The sequence below is a fragment of the Hyaena hyaena genome, unplaced genomic scaffold (assembly GCF_003009895.1).
Source record: "Hyaena hyaena isolate Hyena2069 unplaced genomic scaffold, ASM300989v1 scaffold_458, whole genome shotgun sequence".
Taxonomy (NCBI): Eukaryota; Metazoa; Chordata; class Mammalia; order Carnivora; family Hyaenidae; genus Hyaena; species Hyaena hyaena.
This window is the reverse complement of record NW_024081090.1, coordinates 958403-982047: the sequence shown is the minus strand read 5'-3', so window position 1 is coordinate 982047 and position 23645 is coordinate 958403. Positions and strand designations below refer to the sequence as shown.

Genomic DNA, 23645 nt, shown 5'->3' with positions numbered 1-23645 from the left:
ATATTACCAGTACAACTTGTTGGAAAATAAAATGATTAGTCAATTAATCAGTACCTGTTTCTAAGTAAAACCAAATTTAATCTGATTTTTATCCCTTGCTGAAACTAGTATTATTAACTGGTTGTTGGACAGTCATTGGGTCACAGCTCATATCTTTAGAGATTTGTAAAGGAGTTTGCAATTCTGTCATTACATTAATGTTTTTGCAAGAAACATAAAGGCCTTAAATTAAAAATGATTTGCAAAATTTGGTTCTTCCCTAAAGAAATATATACATAAGTGGTGTTGCCAGATAAAATGATGGATGTCTAACTAGAAGTGTGGATTTTAGATAATCAACAAATTATTTATTTATAAGTATGTCCCAAGTATAGCATACGATATACTTATACTAAAAAATTATTTATCCGAAATTCAAATTTATTAGAATTTGAAGTTTATTGGAATTTTTTTACATCCTGTATTTTTATTTGCTAAATCTGGCAACCTTATATTGATATAAAATTTTAAAAACCCCAAAGAAATGCAGTGCAAAGTAAGTTTCTCTTAGTGTCCCTTAATCCCCCATATCCCACTATTAGTGTTTTTGGAAAGCTTGCATAAATAGTCTGTGCTTTTGTAAACATGTACATATTAATTTTATTTACATAAACATTTCCCTCTTTTATACAAATACTAGCAACTTAATACATTGTCTTGCAGAGTCTTTTTATTTAACTGTATTTCCACCACATGATTTTTGCAGTACATTATGGAAAATTTGGGGTTGTGTGATAGAGTGAACATGGGCTTTGAAAATAGGCACAGTTGGATTCAAATCTGGGTTCTTTGCTTGCTAGCCTCGGGACCTTGAGTAAGACCTGAGTCTCTCTGTTGTCTTTTCTGGAAGATGGAGAGGGTATATGCATGGCAGTGGAGGATATTGTGGGAAGCATGAGGGTCAGCATCCCTGCTCCCGTGACATAATGTGTGCGGACTGCCCTTGCCCAGCACTGTAGAGCTTCCTATAGGTGTTGAATCCTTTGAGCCATTTTTGGGTGTGCTTTGTAGTTCTAAGTGTCATGGCTACTGAATCAGGGTCAATTGTAACCAAATAGTGGTATGTCTGCAGGTGGAATTACATGGGCAGTAACTAGAGGGACTAGTGTACAGTAGCTATATATTTGATACTGTTTAAAAATGCTTATTTTCATTGTGTTGAGGGATTTAGCACCTTGAAATATAATAGCCATGTGTTTAAATGTATTTTCAATATTGATGTAAGGAGGCTTATTTTTTCTTGGAGATTTTTCTTAAAATCTTGGATTTTAAAAGTGATTTGTTTAAACATACATGAACATGATATAAAAAATGAATATTACTGATCTTTCTTTGATGTACCCACCCATAGTTTCTAAAATACTTAGTTCTGAGTTGTTCATACCTTTGCGTGGATTGTTGGTTGTGTTATCTACCCCAGTCCATTTCAGACTTCATGCAGTTTGGGCCTCTGTTTCTTCCTCTGGTTTCTCATTGTGTAGGGCAAAGTCAATGAACAGTTTTGAACTTGGAAAAAGAAAGAGATGGTATAATGAAACTTCCTTTTATCAAGATGCACCATATTTGTAGAAGTTAAATTGGTAGTTGGCTCTGGAGCCAAACTCCTGCGTTCACCTCTGGCTCTGTCGTATACCAGTGGTATGACCTTGGGCAAGTTACTTTTCCAGTTCCTTAGTTTCCTCATTTGTAAAGCGAGGGGGTAGTGTGATGGTTAAAGGGGTTAGTTGGATAACATGTTCCAAATCGTGCCCAGGATGTGGTAGTTGTTACTGTATGTTTGCTGTTTTCACCACTACTTCTGCCCCAGCATTGGCGTCACCTACATGTTACTATATCCACATCTCATTATCTCTCTTTCCTGCCCCTCTGACCCATCATCCTCACTGCTATCCTGAATTGTCCAGAGAAATCCTAAGAATTTGGCATCTTCTGACATGTATTGGATCTTCTTTACATCATGACCCACTGTTACCACCCAGGTACCCTTTTGTTTTCACATGGTGTTGAGATGGGTGAAGAAGCAAGGCTGATAGTAAGGTGAGAAGGAAAATTCATGTAGTTTGATGCCATCAAAAAGTTGTGGTTACAAAAGAGTTTCTTTATATTTAGAGAGCTAAATCCTGGAGATGAGGTATAGGGCATAGAAAGGAGCAATTTTTTTTAACCACTTGTCTCTTTGTCATAGCTACTAATTGTAAAATCTGGAAAACCTCAAAAAAGCCACATATTTATTTTAGGGACATCAGACAGAGAAGAAAAACCACGAAACTCATTTTTTTATCTCTGAAATTCAGAGGAATAGAACTCTCCTCTGGGAGCCAGTGTCAGTGACTTGCAGCTGAATTGAGGTTTTTTCCTTTCTTTCCTTCTCCTTTTTTTAACCTTTATGATAAGAGTTTCTCTGGGGAAAAGAAAGTAATTCTGTTTCCACATAACTGACTTATATTTCAACTTTGGAACAGCAGTGTTTTTCTCGGTTGGGAACTGCTTACTCTGTACTTTCTCTGTAGACTCCTCATAGATCAGTGGGTCCCTAATTCCACAGGCTACCTCTCGCTCCATGTCATGAATACTGCCTGTCTTTCAGAGTTAATTTTTCAAAGGGGGACGAAGATAGAGCTGACTTTGTTGGGCATAGCAAACACTCATGTATAAAGTTTTGTCCTTTTAAAAGGACACTCATTTGTGGTTAGAGTTTCTAGTTTAGTAAAGATAAATAAGTGACTTAACGAGGGCATTAGCTGGTCAATGGTCAAGCTGAAATATTAATTCAGGTTATCAGACTCGCTGGTTCATTTTCTTTTGTTGCTATCATACTTCCTCCTGGACGTATATAAATTATAGACCTTCTTTATATTGGGGCATCTTTACTTTTATCTGTGAACTGTCAGAAGTTGGTAATTTTTTGAGGATAGACCTAATGGTATACTCTTGTATGAAGTGTCCTTGTAAGTTAGAATAAAAATACGAGTAGCTTATTTTAAGGATCTCCCTTTATTTTTCCCCATGAAACCACACAGTGCATAAATGCCCACCGGTATGGGCTCAGCATTGTTCCCCAATATGTATTGTATAGTTATGAGTTACACTGTTGGAAATTTGTATACTTTATTTATCTCAGTTATCACACTATACCCATTGAGTTTTCTAGGAAACTAAGGTTTGGATGATGGGCCCCTGGCAAAGGCTTGTACTGTGATTTAGGGCTTAATTCCACTTTAGAGCCAGTGCCCTCTTTTCTTGACACCAGGGCATTTTATAAAATAAGTGCTAGTAGTTGACCTGTTTGACTATTTGAAGTGGAGTTGATGGTTCAAATAGTATATTCTAAATTGGGGCAAGAAACGTCAATAAGAACTGGCCTGCTATTACACAGAGCTAATTACAAGCGTAATTGTATGTCTGCTCATGTACGTCACATATTTCCTTTTTTTCCGGATGCATTTTCTGTCCAAGAGACAACAGGGACAGCTTGTTCCTTCTCAAACAAAACCCCATTTCATCTTCCCAAAGTGAGGAAGTCTGGTTGCAGAATTTTTTTTCTCCATTGAAGGAATGGCTTAAGGTTTTCTGTAAGGCAGAGGGCAAGTGTGACTAAGGAGAGGATATATAAATTGCTGGAGTTAGATGTGGTTAGCAAAGATTAGATATGGTTAGCAATGTGGACATTGTCATTGGAAGTCTGTAGCTGGGACTTTACAGAGTCCAGGTAAATATTATCAGAAAATAATAACAACAGTCTGTGTGAGTTGAAGGAATTAAGAAGGTTTATTTTGAACAAGGGAGAAGAAAATATTATAGTCAGGAGGTTATTTTGAAAACCCTTCTTCCATTTAACACTGTGTTTTCTTTTATTCAGCGTTTCATCCATGATTTAATGTATTAGCTCCCAGTGGTTCACATACTGTTTGAGTGTCATAGCTCATTTCTAATTGGTATGCACATATTGTCTCCCCAGTTAAGACTGTGAGTAATCAAGGGCAATATCACATCTTATACTTTTTAAGTTTTAATGTTCTTCCCCACAGAATTTTCCATGCTGAGCCAAGTATATTCCTTAGTCTGTGGGTGAGAATCTGTAAGTGAATCCAAGATTATAGTGGGCTGTATTGAGAGGTTCTTAAATAAATATTTTGGATACATCTGTCACCCTATTTAAAACATACTGTATGCCTTTTACCTTACTATGCTAGTATTACCTGCAAATATAAGATAATTTTGTATAAGTCCCAAAATGATTACTTTTTCCTATACAGAAGACTATCTTACGTTAAATCAACAAGATTTTAATGATCAAAGGAATTATAGTAGCATCAAGTACTTATTGAAGTATAGAGTTTTAAAGTTGTGATAAAACATAACCATTCCATTTTATTTTTTCTCCCCAGTGTTCTGTTTTAGTTGCTGTTTAAGATCATTATAGAGAAGAACACTGAAATTTGGAAAAACATGTTAGAAACTATAGGTAAGACCTATTCTCTCTTATTTTTATAAGAATCAAAACTTTTTCCATTGAGATCTTTGAAATGGTTTTTCTACATAGCAGGTTTTTGCCTAATAACTTAGTTTTTATCCACTAGCATTACACCAGGGCACTGTGTTTCTATATTTGGATGATTTTATCTGAAGTTTTATAAAAATACATCATTTTAAGCAAAAGATAAAAGCATATGTAATATTCTACCAATTATGAGAAATTTAATGAAAATCTAGTTTAATGTAAACCTAATTGATTTATGGACCCACTTTTGGTTAATGGTTGTGTGTGGGTAGCATCAGAAAGTTTAACAGTATTTTTAATCGTGAAAGAAGCTCATTGCCTGCTTTATTTGTGGCAGGTGAAATACTACTGAGCTTTGCTTTTAAGTTGATGATTAACAATAACAAACATTTAGGCTGGCAATCTTCAGTGACAGCTTACGGCAGTTTAATTTCTGCATGAGATAATTTAGGTTGAAATATCCAAATTCATGTGTTAATCTTTTTTTTCACTGGTCTTTAGTTTTAGAGAAGCTAGTTTGTAGAAATCGTTTGAGGTACATCAGGTATACCCATCCTCACCTGATGGCCCAGTGCTTCATATTTTCCAGGGAAGTCTTTTGGTATGATTATTGGAAACCATCTGGATTTCACTCTGGTGCCTTGATACCTGCACATTTTGTGGAGTAGGATGAGAGGAGATAGCAGGGAAAGGAGAGGGAGCTGTTTTTGTGATAGAGGGGATCATTACTATGACTTGTGTTCCTAATATGCCAGTGATGAGGATGAATAGGTGTATATATCCTTCATCTCTCCTTTTATACTAAAGTCCTGCACCATAAAGACCACTACTCCCTAAAGCAGAGGCCCTCATAAAAAAGTGGACAACAAAGGGTAAATACACTATTATTTAAGCAGTCACCTTCCAGTCTTTATTTTGTAAGTTATTACTGATTTGTACACTTTCTAAGAGTTGACATGGAAATTAATACTAGATCTGTATTCTGTGATACCATCTGAAATAAGACCCAGAATAAAATTCTATCTTTAGCATACCTTTCCTGTAAAATTGTGCGTAAGAGTAAATACTGTTTGTTTAATTTGTGTATGTGTGTGACCTCATGGTCAACAATAATTCATGCCTTAATTTCCCCGTTTCTGTGTCATCCCAAATTTGGTGCTATAGAAAGTGTCTGTGGTGATCACACTCTTTGATTACTGTAATATAAGAAATGAGTGATAATAGATACACTTGTTACCATGATGACTCTGTTAGAACATATATTTGAGTAGTCTCCATTCCTTTAAAACAAATTTGGGTTCACTTGTGAGAAAGTGAGAAAGAGTTTTAGGGAGATGTTGGTTTTTTTTTTTTTTTTAATGTTTGTTTGTTTGTTTATTTTGAGTGAGAGAGAGAACATGGGGGAGGGGCAGAGAGAAGGAGAAAGAGAATCCCAAACAGGCTCTGTCAGGGCTCAATGCAGAGCTCAATCTCATGAACAGTGAGATCATGACCTGATCTGAAACCAAGAGCTGGATGCTTAACCAACTGAGCCTCTTAGGTGTCCTAAGGGAGATGTTTTTAACTGTTATTTATTGTATAAACTCATCATCTGGTGGTAGCATGCACGTACAATGGTAGGGATTAGGGCAGGTAGATAGGATTATTAGGTATACACTTATTCAAAATACTTACTTTTGCAACTTTATGCAATATATAAGATGATCAATAAATATTTGAATTATTTTGGCTTGATGCATATATGAGTATGCTATTTAATTTTAGGGAAAGACAAAGGATTAAAAAGTAGTGTTTTTGAAGGGTTATACATTGTTGTGATATATTTTCAAGTAAATTCTCAAGTATAGAATGTTTGTTTAATATATGAAATTGTCATGTTTTGGATGTTATGCTCATCAGTGACATTATCGACATCTACTTATTGGTTATATTTCTAATTTTTCTTGAATGTGAATAACTTTTAAAAAGTAATAATAATCAGCATTTGCAAGATCACAAAGTGGTTGGTTTTCAATAATTTGTATAAGAGTTGACAGCTGGCATTGGATTTCACATGTACTTCACTTGAACTGGTTTCTGCATGTAGCATACACTATACCCAGTTCTCTGCTTTCATAAGACTATCTTACCAGAGAATTCAAGGTGTGAAGGATATATTTATAGGGACATATTGTAGTCCCTTTTGTGCTGAGTCAGTTTTATGCTCTTGAAAAGAATGGTGTTAGGATTTCTGTAAACATGATTTGATTTGTGTCTTTTGAATCCTGTGAGTGACCAATGCTGCCCTTTGATTTAGATAAAACCCGGGCCCTGCAGGCGGCAGAGCGCTTACAAGCCAAGTTGCGAGAACGTGGGGATGTGGTAAATGAAGACAAACTCAGCCTTTTAAAGTCAGTCTTGCAGAGCCCTCTCTTCACTCAGATTCTGAACCTTCAGACTTCTGTACAGCAGCTGAAAGACCAGGTAGGACACCATGTTTCTGGAGCCTGCATTCATGGCAAGAATCTTGTGAAAGTCTTGTGTTTTTCTGAAAGGCTGATTCTTTATGTGTTAATGAATGGTTAATGAAGTCATTTAAACCTCCAAATGAGATGTTCAGATTCACTGTGACTTTTCACCCCCCCATAGTTATTTTTGTAATGGTTGTTGCTGTATATTGTAGATGATATGACATTGTGTTGAAAGCTGTGTGGATGCTGAAGTATGAGTCCCTACAGGAGAAGGGGATGATAAAAATAAGTTGAGGGTAGATGGCCATCGACCTGGTTTCCATTCCCACTAAGGCTCTTTGTTCACGTGATCCTGTGCCTTCAGATTCAGACATTCACCTTGCTTATAAGATTTCAGATAAGCCTGGATTTGCATGTGTAATTATGAGTGTGAGGAAGGGAAATCACCTCTATTTTGACAGTAAAAGAAATAATTACATTGTCATCAGTTAGAGGAATTGCAATTCTCACTTCTTACAAGAGTGTAAGTAGCAATTGCTTCCAATGACAGCATCAGATGGTGATAAACATTAGAACTTCTAAATGTAACACTTTTTTTCTGTAAAAATTAAGAGGATTAAAATTTCCTAGCATTTATATTAAAATTGAAACATTGCTATGGCAGAATGAGCACTCAAGTTAGGTGTCCTTTAAACTTACTTAATTTAATAATCATTTCTCAGGTTTTTAACAAAATGTTTTTAAAATGGTTTTTATCCTTATATCGTTTCAAGTCCATCTCATGCCTTCAACCTAAGTTAATTTTCATTCTGATGTTTTTAGCATTAATTGAATTACCCTGGGTGGATTGCTAACAAATATTCTGCCTTTTATTTGAAGACTAGTTTTGTAATTCAGTGAAAGAATAGCTCTAGTTAAAAAAAAATGTGCCAAATGGAAAAAGAACAAATAGTAGCCAAAGAGAAGAAATTTATTTAATGTCACATAACTTCTTAATCTAGATATTTTGGTAGCAAAAAGAAAAGAAAGAAAGAAAAAAGAAATTTTAAAAATATTCTTCTCTAGTGAATGTCTACCTAATGATTTTAAAAGTCATGATCACGAATTAAGAAAAAAGGTGTTTTTGTTATATGTAGTTGTGTTTGGGGTTTGTTTGCTTTGCAAGTTATTGTAAAGATTGGTTTTAGGTACTCCATTTCAGAATGAATTGGCAAGAGTTTGGAGAGATCAGTATCCTGAATAGAAGTATAATTATGATGTGGAAGGTTATCTGTTTTTTCAGAGAGAGTGAAGAAGTTGAACAGGTGTCTTCTCCCCTTATTATATTATGTGAAAATATGAATAGAATGGGAGGAAATGTTAAAACAGAAGTATTAGTGTGTTAGGAAATACCAATAGTCTAGTGAGATAACTGGAACAATCCCGTCTAGCCCTGAAAGGAGGGAGGAAATAGGACTACTTGTTGGCCTTGTTTTCCTATCTCTGAATAGAAGTTGGATATGGGCTCTGAAACTTTGGGTCCTATGTGATTTAGCTGAAGTCTCCTTGGAAACCCTTGAGTATAATGTTATCAAGCCGGGCAGTCTGTGACTAAAGATAGTGTGATCTTGTTCATTAGTGATAGATGCAGATTTATTTCAAGACTCAGTACATTGTGGGGTTTGGAAATTCTGTGGGCATATCTCACAGGCCTTTGGACTTTTGGCTAGTTTTTCTCCTCTTAAAATACCAAAAGGGACTCAGGAAACCAGCTGGCCCATACCCTGCTTATTATAACTACTTAGTGAGGTGCAGTGACTTCTTTATAAGGGCAGAACCAGAACTAGAACTTGGTTTTCTTGGCTCCCAAGGTACGGTCTCTCTCCGCCCCCCACCCTTTTTTTCCCCTTTATTCTACAGCCTGTCTCACATGTTTTTTTTTTTCCTGCCAGGGTAGAAACTTGTCTCCTCTGAGTCAAGAGTTTAATTTGGGCTAAAACCATTGATTTCTCTCACAGTTTTTGTGACTCTTCACTTCAGTCTTCATTCTGACTAACTCAGTTTCATGTGTTTGTGGAACCAGTGTTTTTCTTACATGAGTAGAGTAAATTTTAAAACCTTGTATTATTTTCTGTTTTAAGTTTAAACATAAATATTATAGACTTTATCATATTAGAATTAAATTTTCTATGTAGCTTGCCCGCTGCTAATTTACAAATAATGACTATTTAATATTTAATTAATGAACCTAGGAATGAAATTTGTGCTTTTAAACCAGTAGCTACACTAGTCTGTTTGATGGCTAACTTTTACTTCCTATCTTCCACCCGGATTAGGTTTTTGATGTATACTTTTATATACACAATAGGTGCAAGTTACTGTCCCCATCTTTTTTAGTATTACCAAAAAAAATTTGACTCCTCCAACTTTACTCCACCGTTTCTCCTACCTTTTATAAAGCTAAAGGAGGGAATAATTGAAAAGCCCGAGGTATGTGTAGCATATTAGAGAACATGATCATATTGTTGTGTTAATGACAGATGCTGACATGCCATGTTGAATTAAGCCGACTATTTTTTCCCTTCAGATCCTTCTCATTACTTCTATTCAATAATGTGTAATTTTTCCAATTTGCTTCCTCAGTATTAAGACTGCCCTTAGAAATCAAACTGTTTCCCTTTGGCAAATTAAACACTTGACAGGTGTGTAACTGAGAGGGCAGAAAAGCCATGTCCTGAAGGGATGTGCTATTTAAATATTGTCAAAAATATTAACAGGTCTGAGAGCATAATTGATGCCTCTGTTTAACTCTGCCACATTGTGTATTGTTCTAACCGCCAGCTAAAAGGATGTGTGCTATTAAACCTGAATAATCTCTAATAGCTCCAGTTCTTTTCCTATTGCATGATTCCTGTTTAAGTGAAGAAAAGGAAGAAAAAGAGCTGTGACTGTGTGTCAGTGATCTGTCAGATGTAAATTCTCAAGTAGTGTCCTCACTGTCACCTAGTCATCACAGCTAATCACTGCAGGCCTCAACGCGTATTCACGACAGAAATCCAGCTATTGTGGGGGAAATAAACACGTTCGCAGTTTAATAATAGAAACTTGTCAGCCTTGAGTATGTTGGATTTGCATATTTATTCTGTGATGTTTCTCCATTCCAGCAGAGGTGGATACTACTTTCCTGATTAATTAATTGCCTTGCCTGATGAACTGACCATAGACAGGAAATTAAATGCCTTTTTACCCAGAGTTATTTGTACAAAATCTGTGATATAAAATTATTACTTTTATTAGAAATTTAGGACTAGTACTTAGAAATCGGCATTGCTGAGTTTATTTATTTATTTATTTTTAAAGCTATGGCAACCGAGGCCAATTCTAAGACTGAAAAAATGATGTGGGTAATTCAGGTTACAAATGCTGCTGATATGGGAAACGAGTATCAGGGCATAGCATATTCTGGGGGTTTCTCCAGAAACCTGTCTGTGATTTCCAGCCTTGTTTGGAGCATTATATTCTGTTATTTTGCTGTTGTTTTTGTTGTTTGATATTTCAGGACTCCTTGTTCTTCACCTTTTTTTTTCCCAGAAAAGTGTTGGCTTATATACATATTATCTTAATGCATAATGTGTGTCTATACACACACACAAAATTGAGCCAAACTTTCCTAAGTTTTTCTTTGGAAATTTTATGACAGCTCTTGAAATAATTGGACAGGTAGAATCTGGTTGGAAATCATTGTTCAATGTTGATTAGAAAAATTGGATCCTTTTTTATTTAAAATACAGTCTTCATGGTATAAAATTTTTGTCTTACATTTCCATGTTCTTAAGTTTTACCTATTTACATTCCCAGGAAAGAATTTGGAACAACTCTCATGGCAAAAATGTATTGACTATTAGGTGATTCAAAGGTAAATCTAAACAAAAACCAAATATAAATATCAGAGAACTAGATATTCCACGGACCTTGGGTTACTAAAATAGAGTATTATTGTTTAATTTCCGTTTCCCAGGAGAAAAGGCAACAATAACAATTGTATATATATAAAGAGAGAGCTGGAGGGTTCTATATTGCTCAGTGTGAGACATCAGTCAGTGAGACAGAATTACCTTGGCAATTGGAGGGTTATCTCACAGATGCTTTTATAGAAGACTTATAATCATTTATTAATAAAGTCGATAAAAATACAATGAATAAGATGGAGGTTCTCATTAACTAGAGAGGGTGAACATACATTTATTTTATGTAACTAAATGAGAAAGTGGTACAAGAAGAAAGAATTATTAACTTTGACTTTGAAAGAAAACTTTGCATTGGAGGGAACATGTAAGATGGGTTCTGAAAAATGAGTAGGTGTTTTCTGCAGTGTTAGGGGAAATTATTTCAGGTAGAGGAAACAGTGTTTACAAGGGTATAGGAGAGTTTTCAAGTGAAGGTGATTTCACATTCTGTCTCCAGGGGGCGTATAGCAATATGTGGAGACATTTTTGACTGTTGTAACTTGAGGGTGGTTGGGGCCGTGCTACAGGCATGTGAGTGGATAGACACCAGGGACGTTGCTAAACAATGCTCAAGTGCATAGCACAGCTTTCTAAACCAAAGAATTAGTGGGTTTATAATATGTGTAATGCTGAGGTTGAGAGACCCTGATACAGTCACCTACAATGTATGTTATCAGGGTAGTGGGCTGTGTGTGGGCTCTTGGAAAGGGAGGAAACTTTGGAGCCAGATTATGAAGGGATTTTTAAGGTGGGCTTCTTTTGCTTTTCTGGGGAGGGTTGTATATGTTTATCATCTTTTCTCTTTTGCACTCAGCATTCTCTATCATACCCCATTGCATCAAGTTGAAAATTGTATCACGTTCTAACACTTCTATTACATACAATATTTAACAATCATATATTTTGTTTATCCACATTTTAAAAATTATAGTAAAAATGCATAACACAATTAAGGTAAATTTAAGGTAAACGTTTTCCTGACATTTTGATAAATAAGACCTTTAGTTATAATTGTAGAATACATAAACTCTTGTTCCAAGAAATGCTTCTTTTATCTAAGAATGCAGTTCATTAAGAGCACGCACTAAGAATACAGTGTCCACCCTCATTTAGTGATGGCCCTTCTGCTAAAATGTACTGCAGTCTGTGAATTTTTTTTTTCTGATGCTCTGTCTTAAAAGAGGGATAACTTGTAGAGAACCTGGAGAAATGAGTGGTCCGTGTATATTTCATAGGGTCCCTTTCAAATATCTGATGTAAGCAGGGGGCGTTGGCTAAGACACGACTATCCAGGGGCATGCCCGAAGAGTTAACTACTCTGTGGGTACTAATTTATAAGGCTGATAAATCAGGTCCATGGCCAACCTGTTACGTATGTTGCTTTTAAGCAGTGGCATCAGTAGCACTGGTGATTTCTTACAATTAATTTTTTTAGATCGATGGAAAGAGGAGAATTTTGATAACTGAGTATTTTGATGCTCTTTTCGGATTTGGTAATCAGAAAGATACAGTTTTGTATGATTCATGGAAAAGAGCAGAAATGCCTGTGTTTCTTCAGCTTTATTACTTATATAAATGGTAAAAGCATTACTTCTCTCTGTACGGTTTCTAATTTGAGACTGAAAGTGAGATGATTCGTCTGCAGGCTTGCTATCAGTAAAGGGGGAATAACTGCTGTCTCCCAAGAATGCCTGGGTTAAATTATGACTTGGTGGCCGGGGGAAGTACAGAAAGAAAGAAAATATGCCTTGACCCCATTAACAGGAATTATCAAAAGATGGAATGGAATTCTTCCAAGTTGGTGTTGCTTGTGAAAATGAAAAAAAAAAATATTTTTCTTACCCCTGAAACTATTTTACTTTTATGATCAAGCATTGATTGCAGCTTCCTAACAGGAAAGTATCTGTTTCTTGAGACTTTACCATACATTATCTAGGGGAAGTGAAAAGAGAAGGAGTGATTCTTATGTTTTTACATTTACCATAGAGTTTATTTACTGTAGGAATTTCAAATACTTTATTTTTGGTACAATAACAGCTTTTAAATGTTTGTTCCTTTAACCAAAAGTTTGTAAATATAGAGCCTTTGAGGGACTAAAATTCTTGTTTTATCCTGGGCAAGAAGGCACTGTTCAAGCTTTTTATACAGTGCTGGATTAAAATGCAACACCATCTTGCTATTGGGTATGCATGTGTGTCTAAAACAGCAAATGGTGCTAATTGTATGGTGTTTTTGTGACAAAGTTAAATGGTCTTTGGAGAAGAGGGAAAAATGTGAAATTTACTGGGTATAACCTAAATGAGGTTTTTAACCCAAGTATTTACGAACAATAGAGGTTGATCTATCTACATCTGAAGCTAGAGCCAAAACAACCACCAAAACAACCACCACCGCCTTTAGGAAGCTCTTCAGTGCTGTGGACATTGTCTCCTTTAAGGAGTCCTTCAGCTCTGTGAAGTGTGTATTATCCCCAGTGTGTCCACAAGGAAATTGGGGCTGAGACAGGTGGTGTAATTTAGTGTGGACCACACAATGAGGCATTGGTAGATTTAGAGGAAGAAAGTAAGCCTCTCTAACCCTGAAGCCAGAGTGTTTGTGTTTTTTGTTTGTTTGTTTTTTTACTTTTAATTTACATTGTTTCTATTAGCATTACTAAAGAGTAATCTACTTAATGTTTAGTAAATTCACCTTCATGAAGATTGACTATTTCCCTTAATTCTCCCCCAGATTTTAATCAGAGGACCTTTTAGATATAAACCAGAATTTTCATTTAAAATCAAGCTAGATTTTAAAGTAGATAGTAGTAGAATGGAGAGGTCATGTGACAAAGTGACATCAGTCTTCATGTGCGCATTTCCATATATTTATACTTGTCTGTAAGGTTTTGTTTTATTTTTCTCTAAGCAGACTGTGAGCTGTGAATCAGTTTTATTTGTCTTCTAGAAATGTGGGACTGATAGAAAAAACACTACAAATATTCTAACATGTTGTTCGCCTGAGTTTTCAATTTCTAAATTTCTATTTGTCCTGGCATTTAAAATATATTAATTTACTTAATTTTGATAGGTTCGCCCCTTTAGTGTAGAAAGTTTTAGCATACTTTGATAAGAATATTACTTTTGGTCAAGCTACATTCTTTAAATTTTTTCCCTTGGAAGTTTTGCGAAGAAAGCACAGAAGTGTTGAGATTTAAATAAAGAAAAGACATTCTGCAAATACACATCAACACACATGCCTAGACCATGGTGTATATGCTACATTCCACTTGCCATTTGTTCTTACCAAGCATAAAAAGGAGTTTTAGAATTAAGTGCATTTCAGATTTGTTTGGAGATCATTTACTGCTTTTGGAATAAAACCATATCGTGTTCATCTTTGACTGCTTTGTGTCTAGTACATTTTATTCAAGGTCAATAAATGATTGCGTGATTAAGGTATATGTAAATATTATGAAAATCCAGAATTGTTGTATATCAGTAATGATCTCTCCTTGCCAGAGAACTAATCTTTAATATAAATAAGTCAACCAAATAACTGAAGTTACTTTGAAGAACTTGTATTTTTCTTACTAGCCATATTGGAAAGATGCACCACTTTTCACCATCATCATCATAGTGATTAACAGCTATGAAATTCTTACTATGCATCAGGAACTATTCCAAATATCCGTTTTGTCATTACAACAATACTATGAAGTGGTAGATAGAAGGAGATAGACATAGTAGATAATGTCACCTTTCTTCTTTAAGGGATAGGGAAATAGAGGCATGGGGAGGTTGAATGGTGAAGCTGGTGTTTTTGTTTTGTTTTGTTTTTTAAATATTTATTTTTGAGAGAGAGAGAGGCAGAAAGAGAGACAGAGAATCCAAGGAGCCTCCATGCTGTAAGCATGGAGCCCGACACAGAGTTGGCACTGATAAACTATGAGATCATGAACTGAGCCGAAACCAAGATAACTGCTGAGCCAACCAGGTGCTCCGAACCTAACTTTTCTTTAAATGGTAAACTTAAAATTTAAAATTTCTTTTACAACAATAATGAAAAAAAACTTTAAAACTGTTTTAAACTGTTGACTATTTTAAGCTCAGTTTATATTGCAATCTTAACTCAAGTATTTATATATATTTTAGGAAATGGGGGGATTTGAATCTTTTCACCTATAAGTATTTCTAAAGATTTTTGTGAAATTTAGTCTTTAAAAAATTAGTTTATAAATCCACATGGAGCACTGCACTATGGTGCCTGAACCTGACGCCATTTTAGTGCAGTATGCTTTGTGTATTGAGTCTACTTAGTATCTTTTATGGAGTAATTTTAAAAATAAATAAAATTTTTATAGATGCACCTCTGAGTGAAGACTAAAACATTATAAAATAGCATAACTTGCTTGCCATGTGGCCATTCATTTAACTTAACAGCATCACCTAAGATGTATAAAGGTACAAAGTATACGGTTTTATTACTTGATTTTGCCATTTAATAGCCTATAACAATACACATTACTTTAGGTAGATTTTTGATCATTTATATATGCCTTTCTAAATATCAAAAGGGAGAAGACAAGAAGAGCCTTGGGTACTTTGTAATTCATTTTATTTCTTTCCCTTTCATTTTGGGTTTCCTGGTTGATCATGTATCCTTTCTATACAGCACATGGGAATTTTAAGACAAATGTGACGCTGAAACTTTGTACTTGTAGCCACATAGAGGCAGATGCAGAAAATTTACGTTTTGATTACTCAGAATGCCTGCCTAAATGTTATTGAGTTAAAGGAACTATTTTCTAATGCAATAAGCTTACTATTTAAAATCTGTCAGCCAATGATTGTCAGTGGCTACATTGAGAATATCTATAAATTCTCATCCACTGTTTTGCTATTCAAGAATTCATAGCTATGAAAAAGTTATTCTATCTCAGTAGGTGGGTGGACTATGCCTGGTTGAATAATTTTATAGGATATCTATCATATTAGTGATTATGTAGAGCATTTTATCTCTTTAATTTCTGATCACCTAGAGCTGAATGTTGTGGACATTTGAGATGCTCAGTCAGTATTTGAATGAAGCGAAGTTTTCATAGAAAACATGAATTTTTGCTGATTCCATCAGAAAATACTACCCCCCCACCCCTACACACACATTATAATTTGCTGCTTCATTTTGTATCTTGTTTAGTTCAGGAGCTATGAAGTACTTTATGTCCAAAATAGTCTCGTCACATTAAGCTAATCCCCTTTGAACATGCAACTCAATTTCTTTAATTAGCTTAAAAATAAGATCATTAAATCAGAGTGCCACCATCAATTACTGTGCAAGGGTTTGCCTGTTCAATAATGCATCAGAGTTGTGCTGTAATCAGTATTTCACTGAAAGATTTATCGAAAAGGAGGCCTCCCTTGGTTCCAAACTTGAAATGCAGTTCTATTATGTATAAATTCTTTTCTCTGATTGCTACCATTTTAGGTGCTGTATTTCACTGAATACTCTCGGTATCCTGTCTGTCTTTGCATTGCATGTTTGGGATCAGTTCCAGAGAGTGTTTTACAGCATTTTTGTAAGCTCACAAGAAAATAGGCACTTTTCTTCCTCTGCAAGAAGAAAAGACAAGGCGTAGATTAAAAAAAAAAAATTCTGCATTTCTATGAGGTGCACCTGTTATGGCAAATTCCCCAGAGAGTGCCTTATTTCTTATTTCTCATTACATTAAGGAGTAACAAACACAAAAATTGGGAAATTAAACTAGCAATATTTGTTTATAAATTTGTTTAAAGTCTACCAAAACTAGGGCTGCAAAAGCAGTGGTCATTTTCTGTTTAATTCAAAATAGTATATATATTTTAGCTTTTAAGTGATAGAAATATCCATCAAATTATATAAGTAAGCATTTGGGTCACCTTATTCTCATTGCTATTCTGTGCCTTCAGAATAAGTCAATATAACAGGACCATAAACAGGTTTTGATAATCTATATAAAAATGCTTTAGGAAATTCAGTTTGGTCCTCAGCAATCATTTTTCTAAGACAGTTATACAAGTACTTCTGGCGGGATTGATGTTAGCCATTAAAAAAGAGCTAATTATATTAACTTCGTTTTCAGTTAACAACCCGGAATAGATGGAACATAAGAAATCAGTATTTCAGTATTTTGTAGCAGATTTAGTTAAGTGAATCTACATATTTGAAAATATCCTGTTTTGTTAAATTTAAGACCATAGATCATTTTTTTTATGATCAAAATATTTAAGACTTTGGTCTTTTCAGTTGTTTTTGGATTGACATTCATTTTACAGAATAGGTATTATTAATTAAAAAAACTTAAAATTTTGAAATCTCATGCATGTCATTCTTGGATCAGGATAGGTCAGAATACTATTTCAGTATTAGATAGCATAATGGTTATTTTTTCTTCTTGTAATTTGCTGTGCAATTAAATGAATACAAGTTGCAAAAGTTTATAATCTTTGAGGAAGAAACATCTACAGGTGCTACAGAGGTTAAAATGCACTTGCTGAGCATTCATCTTGAGCACTTGTTGAAGGATTTCTTCTGTAGATGGGAATTAGCCAGTTGAATCTGTATCAAGACTGCAGAGGGTCATCCGTCACAGTAATGGTCTGGACTTCATCTTCAGATACCTAGTTTCTGTCTTCTCGTTCATTTAAAGTGAGTGCCTGGTAATTGAACTTTAAATTCTGAGTTCTGTCAGAAGATTTGGCTTGATAATATGGAGGCTGTTCAAACCACCTTCTTTGTTTTCGAGAAGTGCGTGGGGTGTGTGTGTGTGTGTGTGTGTGTGTGTGTGTGTGAGTGATCAGTCATTGGAGTGCCCCGAGTTTTTAGCACTTAACTACCTTGCAAACTTAAAAAAAATTAGAATAACCATAAAGTAAAGGGCAAAACTATATAGCTGGTGTACTTTTTATAAATGGAATGTACACATAAAACTCTCCACCTAAATCAAGGTATGGAAAGTTACTAACACTGCATCATACTCTGTATCCCCTCAGTCAGTCCTCGGCCTCTACCCCGAAAGAATCACTGTATTTTTCCAGGCTGTGTGAGATAAAATTGACATATACAAAGTGATATTTGATATATACATATACTGTGAAATGATAACCACAGTGAGGCTAGTTAACACATCTGTCCCCTCAGTAATAACCTTTTTGTGTGTATGATGAAAACATTTAAGATCTACTCAGTCACTTGCAAATATACCTTAGAATATAGTTAACTAGTGATCACACTGTACATTAGATCCCCAGAACTTAACTTACAAGTGGAAGTTTATACCCTTTGATCAACATCTCCCCATTTTCCCCAGCCCCTGGCAACTACCAGTCTCCTCTGATTATATGAGTTCGGCTCATTTAGATTTCTCATAGAAGTCAGATCATATACTATTTTGACTTTTGTCCCATAATAAGTATTTGAATATTACATAAATACAATCTGAGTATACATGCTTTATTCCTGGCTTTTTCTTCACTTTGTGTCCGTGATATTCCTTCATGTTATTATATGCTATTTATACTTAATTTTATTATTCTTTTAGTGGTTACCATAAAGAGTATAGTAAGCATCCTTGGCTTATTAGAGTACCTTTAAAAAAAAAAGAAAACTTAAATAATTATAGATTCACAGGCAGTTTTCAATACAATATAGAGAGGTCCTATATGTACTTCACCCTGTTACCTCCTGTGATGATATCTTGGTAATTACAGTAAAATATCAAAAGCAGGGAAACTGATAATGGTACAGCGTGTGTTAATTTCTTCAGTCCGTGGCATTCTCTTGCATACATTTGTGGAGCCATGATCACAATCTAGGTACTATTTCATCACCACAATGATCTCTCTGTGCTACTCCTTAACAGTTATACTCTGTTCCCTCCCTGCCACCACCCCTATCCCCTGGCAACTTTTTCCACCTTTATAATTTAACCATTTCAAGAATTTTATGAAAATATCATCATAATGTATGTGACCTTTTGAGATTGTCTTACTTTTTCATTAGTCATGATGCTCTTATGATCTACCAAATTGTTGTGTATATGATTTTATTCTTTTTTATTGTTTAATATTATTATCTGGTAAGGATACATCTCTTGAGAGACATTTTGTTTGTTTCCAGTTTTTTACTCTTGGTAGATAAAGCTTCTGTGAGCATTGCATACATGTTTTTGTGTGAACATAAATATTAATTTCTGTATAATAAATGCCTAAGGATGTAACTGCCATGTTGTGTGGTAAATGCATGTTTAATTTTTTTTCAGAAACTGCCTAACTCTTTGTCAGAGGGCTGTAGCAGTTCACATTCCTGCCAACAATGTGGGAGAAAGCCATTTTTTCCACATTCTTACCAGCACTTGGTGTTACCACTGTTATTTATTTAGTCATTCTGATAGGTATAGTGATATTCTTCGTGCTTATAATTTGCATTTCCCTAATGGATAATGATACTGAATATCTTTTATGTTCCTATTTGTCTTCCACATACCTTTTTGGTGAAATGTCCTTGTTCATTTTCTCATTGGGTCATTTTTAATATTGAGATTTGAGTTTTCCTTTTTTAAGCCAGACATGAGTCTTTCGTCAGATATATTACCCTGAGGTTACTTTGATTTTATTTTAATTGGAACTTTTGGTACTTCCTGGAAAATGAAAGGATCTTAGTACGGTTCAACCTCATATATCCTACTTGTGTCTTTTATGTAATTGGCATGTACTTTCATTCTATCTGCATTTAAAACTCAACGAATTTAACTTGTATTAAGAAATTACCATTGATTTACTCATATTTTTATTTTTACTAATTTATTTTTTTAATTATATTTATTTATTTTGAGAGAGAGGGTTCATGTGCATAAGCTGGGGAGGGGCAGAGAGACAGAGAATCCTAAGCATGAACCATGAGATCATGATCTTTGCTGACATCCAGAATTGGATGCCTAACTGACTGAGCCACCCAGGTACTCCTATTTTTAATTTTATTTTAGAGAGAGAGAGAGAGAGAGAGAGAGTGTGTGTGTGTGTGTGTGTGTGTGTAAACAGGGGAGAAGGGTAGAGGGAGAGAGAAAGAATACCAAGCAGGCTCTACACAGCACAAGCCCAATATGGGGCCTGATCCCATTGCCCTGGGATCATGACCATAGCCAAAATCAAAACTCAGTCATTCAACTGGACTGAGCCACCCAGACACCTCTACTCACATTTTAAAAACTTGTTTCTTTATGTTCTTCAATCTTTTCTACAAATGTAGGGAAATTCCATGAGGGATCATTTTTAATTCTAAGAATTTACTTGTGTATTTCTTTTGTACAGTTCTGAAGCAACACTGTGTGTGAGTTTGTGTGTAGGGAAGGTGTTCTGAAAATGCTAAGGTGACTTTTGTTGTTGTTTTCGTTTTTTATTCTATTGTCTTCTGTTTTTCATTGATTAACCTGAAAAGTCAGCTGTCAGTTTTACTCTTCTCTGAAGTTAAGGTGCTTTTTTTGGTCTGGTGACTTTTAACATCTTCCCTGTCTTGGCTTTCAACAGTTTCACTATGACATGCTGAGGTGGTCCTCCTCTGGGGTGGACACAGTAATCCTTGCCATCTGGTATCCATGCTTTTGTGTGATCTCTTCTCTTTGCGTGTGGGGTGGGTTTTATTGATGTACTTCTGATGAATAGAATACGGCAGAAGGGGTTGTTTCTTTTTGACACCTTCAGAGTTGTTGTTGTTGTTGTTTTTACAGCTCTTTATATACATTTTCTAATTGATCTCAGTGGAAGAGTTACTCTGATATAGCTACTTCCACAGGGTGAGCTTAATTATATATACAACTAAAGAGAATATTTTGTTTTCCTGGAATGCTATTGTAGAAGCAGCCGCTCTCTTAGCAATACCTCCAAATAAGTCACTTACTTTTGAGGAGTCCTGGAAGGCATCGTGACTGAGGCTCAGAGCACAGGACATTTATTCCTTCAGACATTTGCTGTATGTGCTTCTGCAGCTGTCACTGTGTAAATGTACGTTTAGCAGAGTCCTTCTTTGTAGAGCTGCTTTGCCAGTCATAATTGTTTTTATAATTACATGACTTTATTACATAACATAAAAAGTTATTGCAGAGAGGGGCGCCTGGGTGGCTTAGTCAGTTAAGCGTCCGACTTTCGCTTAGGTCATGATCTCGCGGTTCGTGGGTTCGAGCCCCGCGTCGGGCTCTGTGCTGACTGCCAGCTCAGAGCCTGGAGCCTGTTTCAGAGTCTGTGACTTCCTCTCTCTCTGACCCTCCCCTGCTCACACTGTCTCTCTCTCTCTNGCTCTGTGCTGACTGCCAGCTCAGAGCCTGGAGCCTGTTTCAGAGTCTGTGACTTCCTCTCTCTCTGACCCTCCCCTGCTCACACTGTCTCTCTCTCTCTCTCCTGGAAATAAATAAAACATTAAAAAAAATTAAAAAGAAAAGTTATTGCAGAGACATTTTCGATGACTTAAATTCTCTTGGAAGACTATGTAAGTGAGTTGAGAAAACAATTGTTGGTAAATTTGTTTTATGTGATCAAACTTACATTCTGAAGAAAGATCTTCTAAAAATTGAGGTTTCTTTAATGAAATTGTGTCTCAAGTGTCCAGATTCTCCCACTACCTTAAAGAGACTGAAATTAAAAGTAATGCCAAATTATATGAATGCAGTACATGCAGAAAAGGAGGTGGGGACCTTCATCAAGGTATTTGTGAATGAAATCATACATGCTTTAATTAAAGTACTTTCCAGGTCATGTATTTGTCCTTTGTTATGATTTCTGCTCTGATGCTTTGAGGGAACTGAACCAATTCCTGTTCTGACTACATTTTATAAGAAGACTTAACCTGTACTCCTAAATACTGAAGGGTGTTTCATCCTGCGTTTTTACAAAGAATTTGACAACTTTTTAATTGAATGATTTCTATAACCTTCATTTTAAGTTATATTTTAGGTATTAGTACTAATTAAAATCCATAAATTAGGCTAATACATTTATTTACTAAGAACATAAAAGGCCCTTTTAGATTGAAATACTCAGCCAGAACTTAAACAGAGAACAGATAATTATTTGGTGACTCTTGCTCGTTTACTAGCAACTTACATAAATTATACAGATTGTTTATCTGTATATAAAAATCACCAGATAGTTGTGTTTTCTTCTGTTTATTTTACATTTATAAACCAAGATGGGAGTCAAGCTTTTTTATTAAACATTTATGCTGTGTCTGCTATGAACAGGTCTGTCAAGGCAAGTAAGATCCATTCCTGTTTTTCAAGATTATATATAGTTCAGAGAGCCATTTTATTAAACAGTTACAGCAGAGTTGAAAGGTGCCTGTGCTTTTTCCAATGAATGTAAATCTGCACATTTAAAAACAACTCTTTCGTATAATGATATAATTAGATTACAGCTTTTAATTATGTGAGCTCTTTAACCTTTGCTCTTACATTTACATAGACCTCAAGGGCCAAGAGGAGTTCGGAACAGATATTGACATTGGTTAACCCTTCAGCAACTTTGGAGAAAACAGTTGATATTCAGTACTTTATCTAATTCTCATAGTGTTATACTTGTTGTGGTCCTGTAACTTCACTCTTAGAGTGCCTTCACATGGTCTTCCATGATATCAGAGCTTCTGTTTCACCAGTCAACTTCATATAGATAAACTCTCTATTATTAGAACGTGGCTTGTTCATTCTGGCTTACCATAGCAGAAGTCCAAATATTTTTCTCCTGTGCAAACATACCATAGGTATTAGGTCTTGGTGTGTGGGATCCTCAGCCTGTCACAGATTTCATTATGCCATCTGCTTCAACCTGAGCGGTGTATCTTCTGCTGGCAGACTTCATTGAAGTTGCCATGGCTCAGGATTTAAAAAAAATATCAAGTTTGGCATAAGGAGCTTGCTTTTGAAAAAATACTAATTGATCATGCCTGCTGTAAATTGCAAAATAACCATTTGAAACGATTCCTAAAAGCCTCTTCTAAACACATTGACCTCTTTATTTTTTAACTATGATTGCAGATAGCCAAATAACGATTGGATTAGGGGTAGCTTCGTTAAGTTACTGAGTCTTCTGTTCAATTTTAAGGACAGGTAGCAGACTCTTAGGCATGGATTGGTGATGTGTTGTAAAATATTTTGATAGCTCTGTCAGTGTAAACTCCTTACTGTTGCCTTATTTCCAGAAATGATACCTCAAATGACTGTTTGCTATGTGTATAGTAGAAACATAGGGACACTGTGATAAAAAAATCTAGGTCACAGTCCGCTCATTAGCTGTGCAACTTTGTGTAATTATGTCATCTGTAAAATGGAAATAATGATAGTTGGGAGTTTTTCAGTGAAATGAGATCAGAGTAGGTCCCTAAAAAGATGAACATTTATTCTGCAAATGTATATTAAATGCCAACTCTGTAAGGCACTCTTCTAGAGAATGAGGATATAATAGATAATAAAATACTCAGATTCCTCCACTGGAGAATTCTGCATTCTAATCTGTCCCCACCAGTTGGGATGGAAGCCCCATGACCACAGGGTGCACAGCAAGTGGTAATAAGTGCCATGGAGAGAAGCAGGACAGGGTAAGCTCATGGAACCTAACGGTGGGGTACTCTTGTGGCTAGCACTGTCAGGGAGAGGTTCTCTGGGATGAAGTT

At 35.4% G+C, this 23645-nt stretch overlaps 1 protein-coding gene across 10 annotated transcripts in view; it reads left to right on the top strand.

Moving 5' to 3' along the window:
• The window catches only part of MPDZ (multiple PDZ domain crumbs cell polarity complex component), a 156790-nt gene that overhangs the window by 21049 nt on the left and 112096 nt on the right, over positions 1–23645 (top strand). For all 10 annotated transcript variants that reach the window (XM_039253675.1, XM_039253671.1, XM_039253666.1 and 7 more), the window contains exons 2-3: positions 4428–4504; positions 6837–7003. In XM_039253675.1, coding sequence (XP_039109606.1) covers positions 4489–4504; positions 6837–7003 — 183 coding nt within the window. In that variant the 5' untranslated portion in view covers positions 4428–4488. The remainder of the gene's footprint in view (positions 1–4427; positions 4505–6836; positions 7004–23645) is intronic.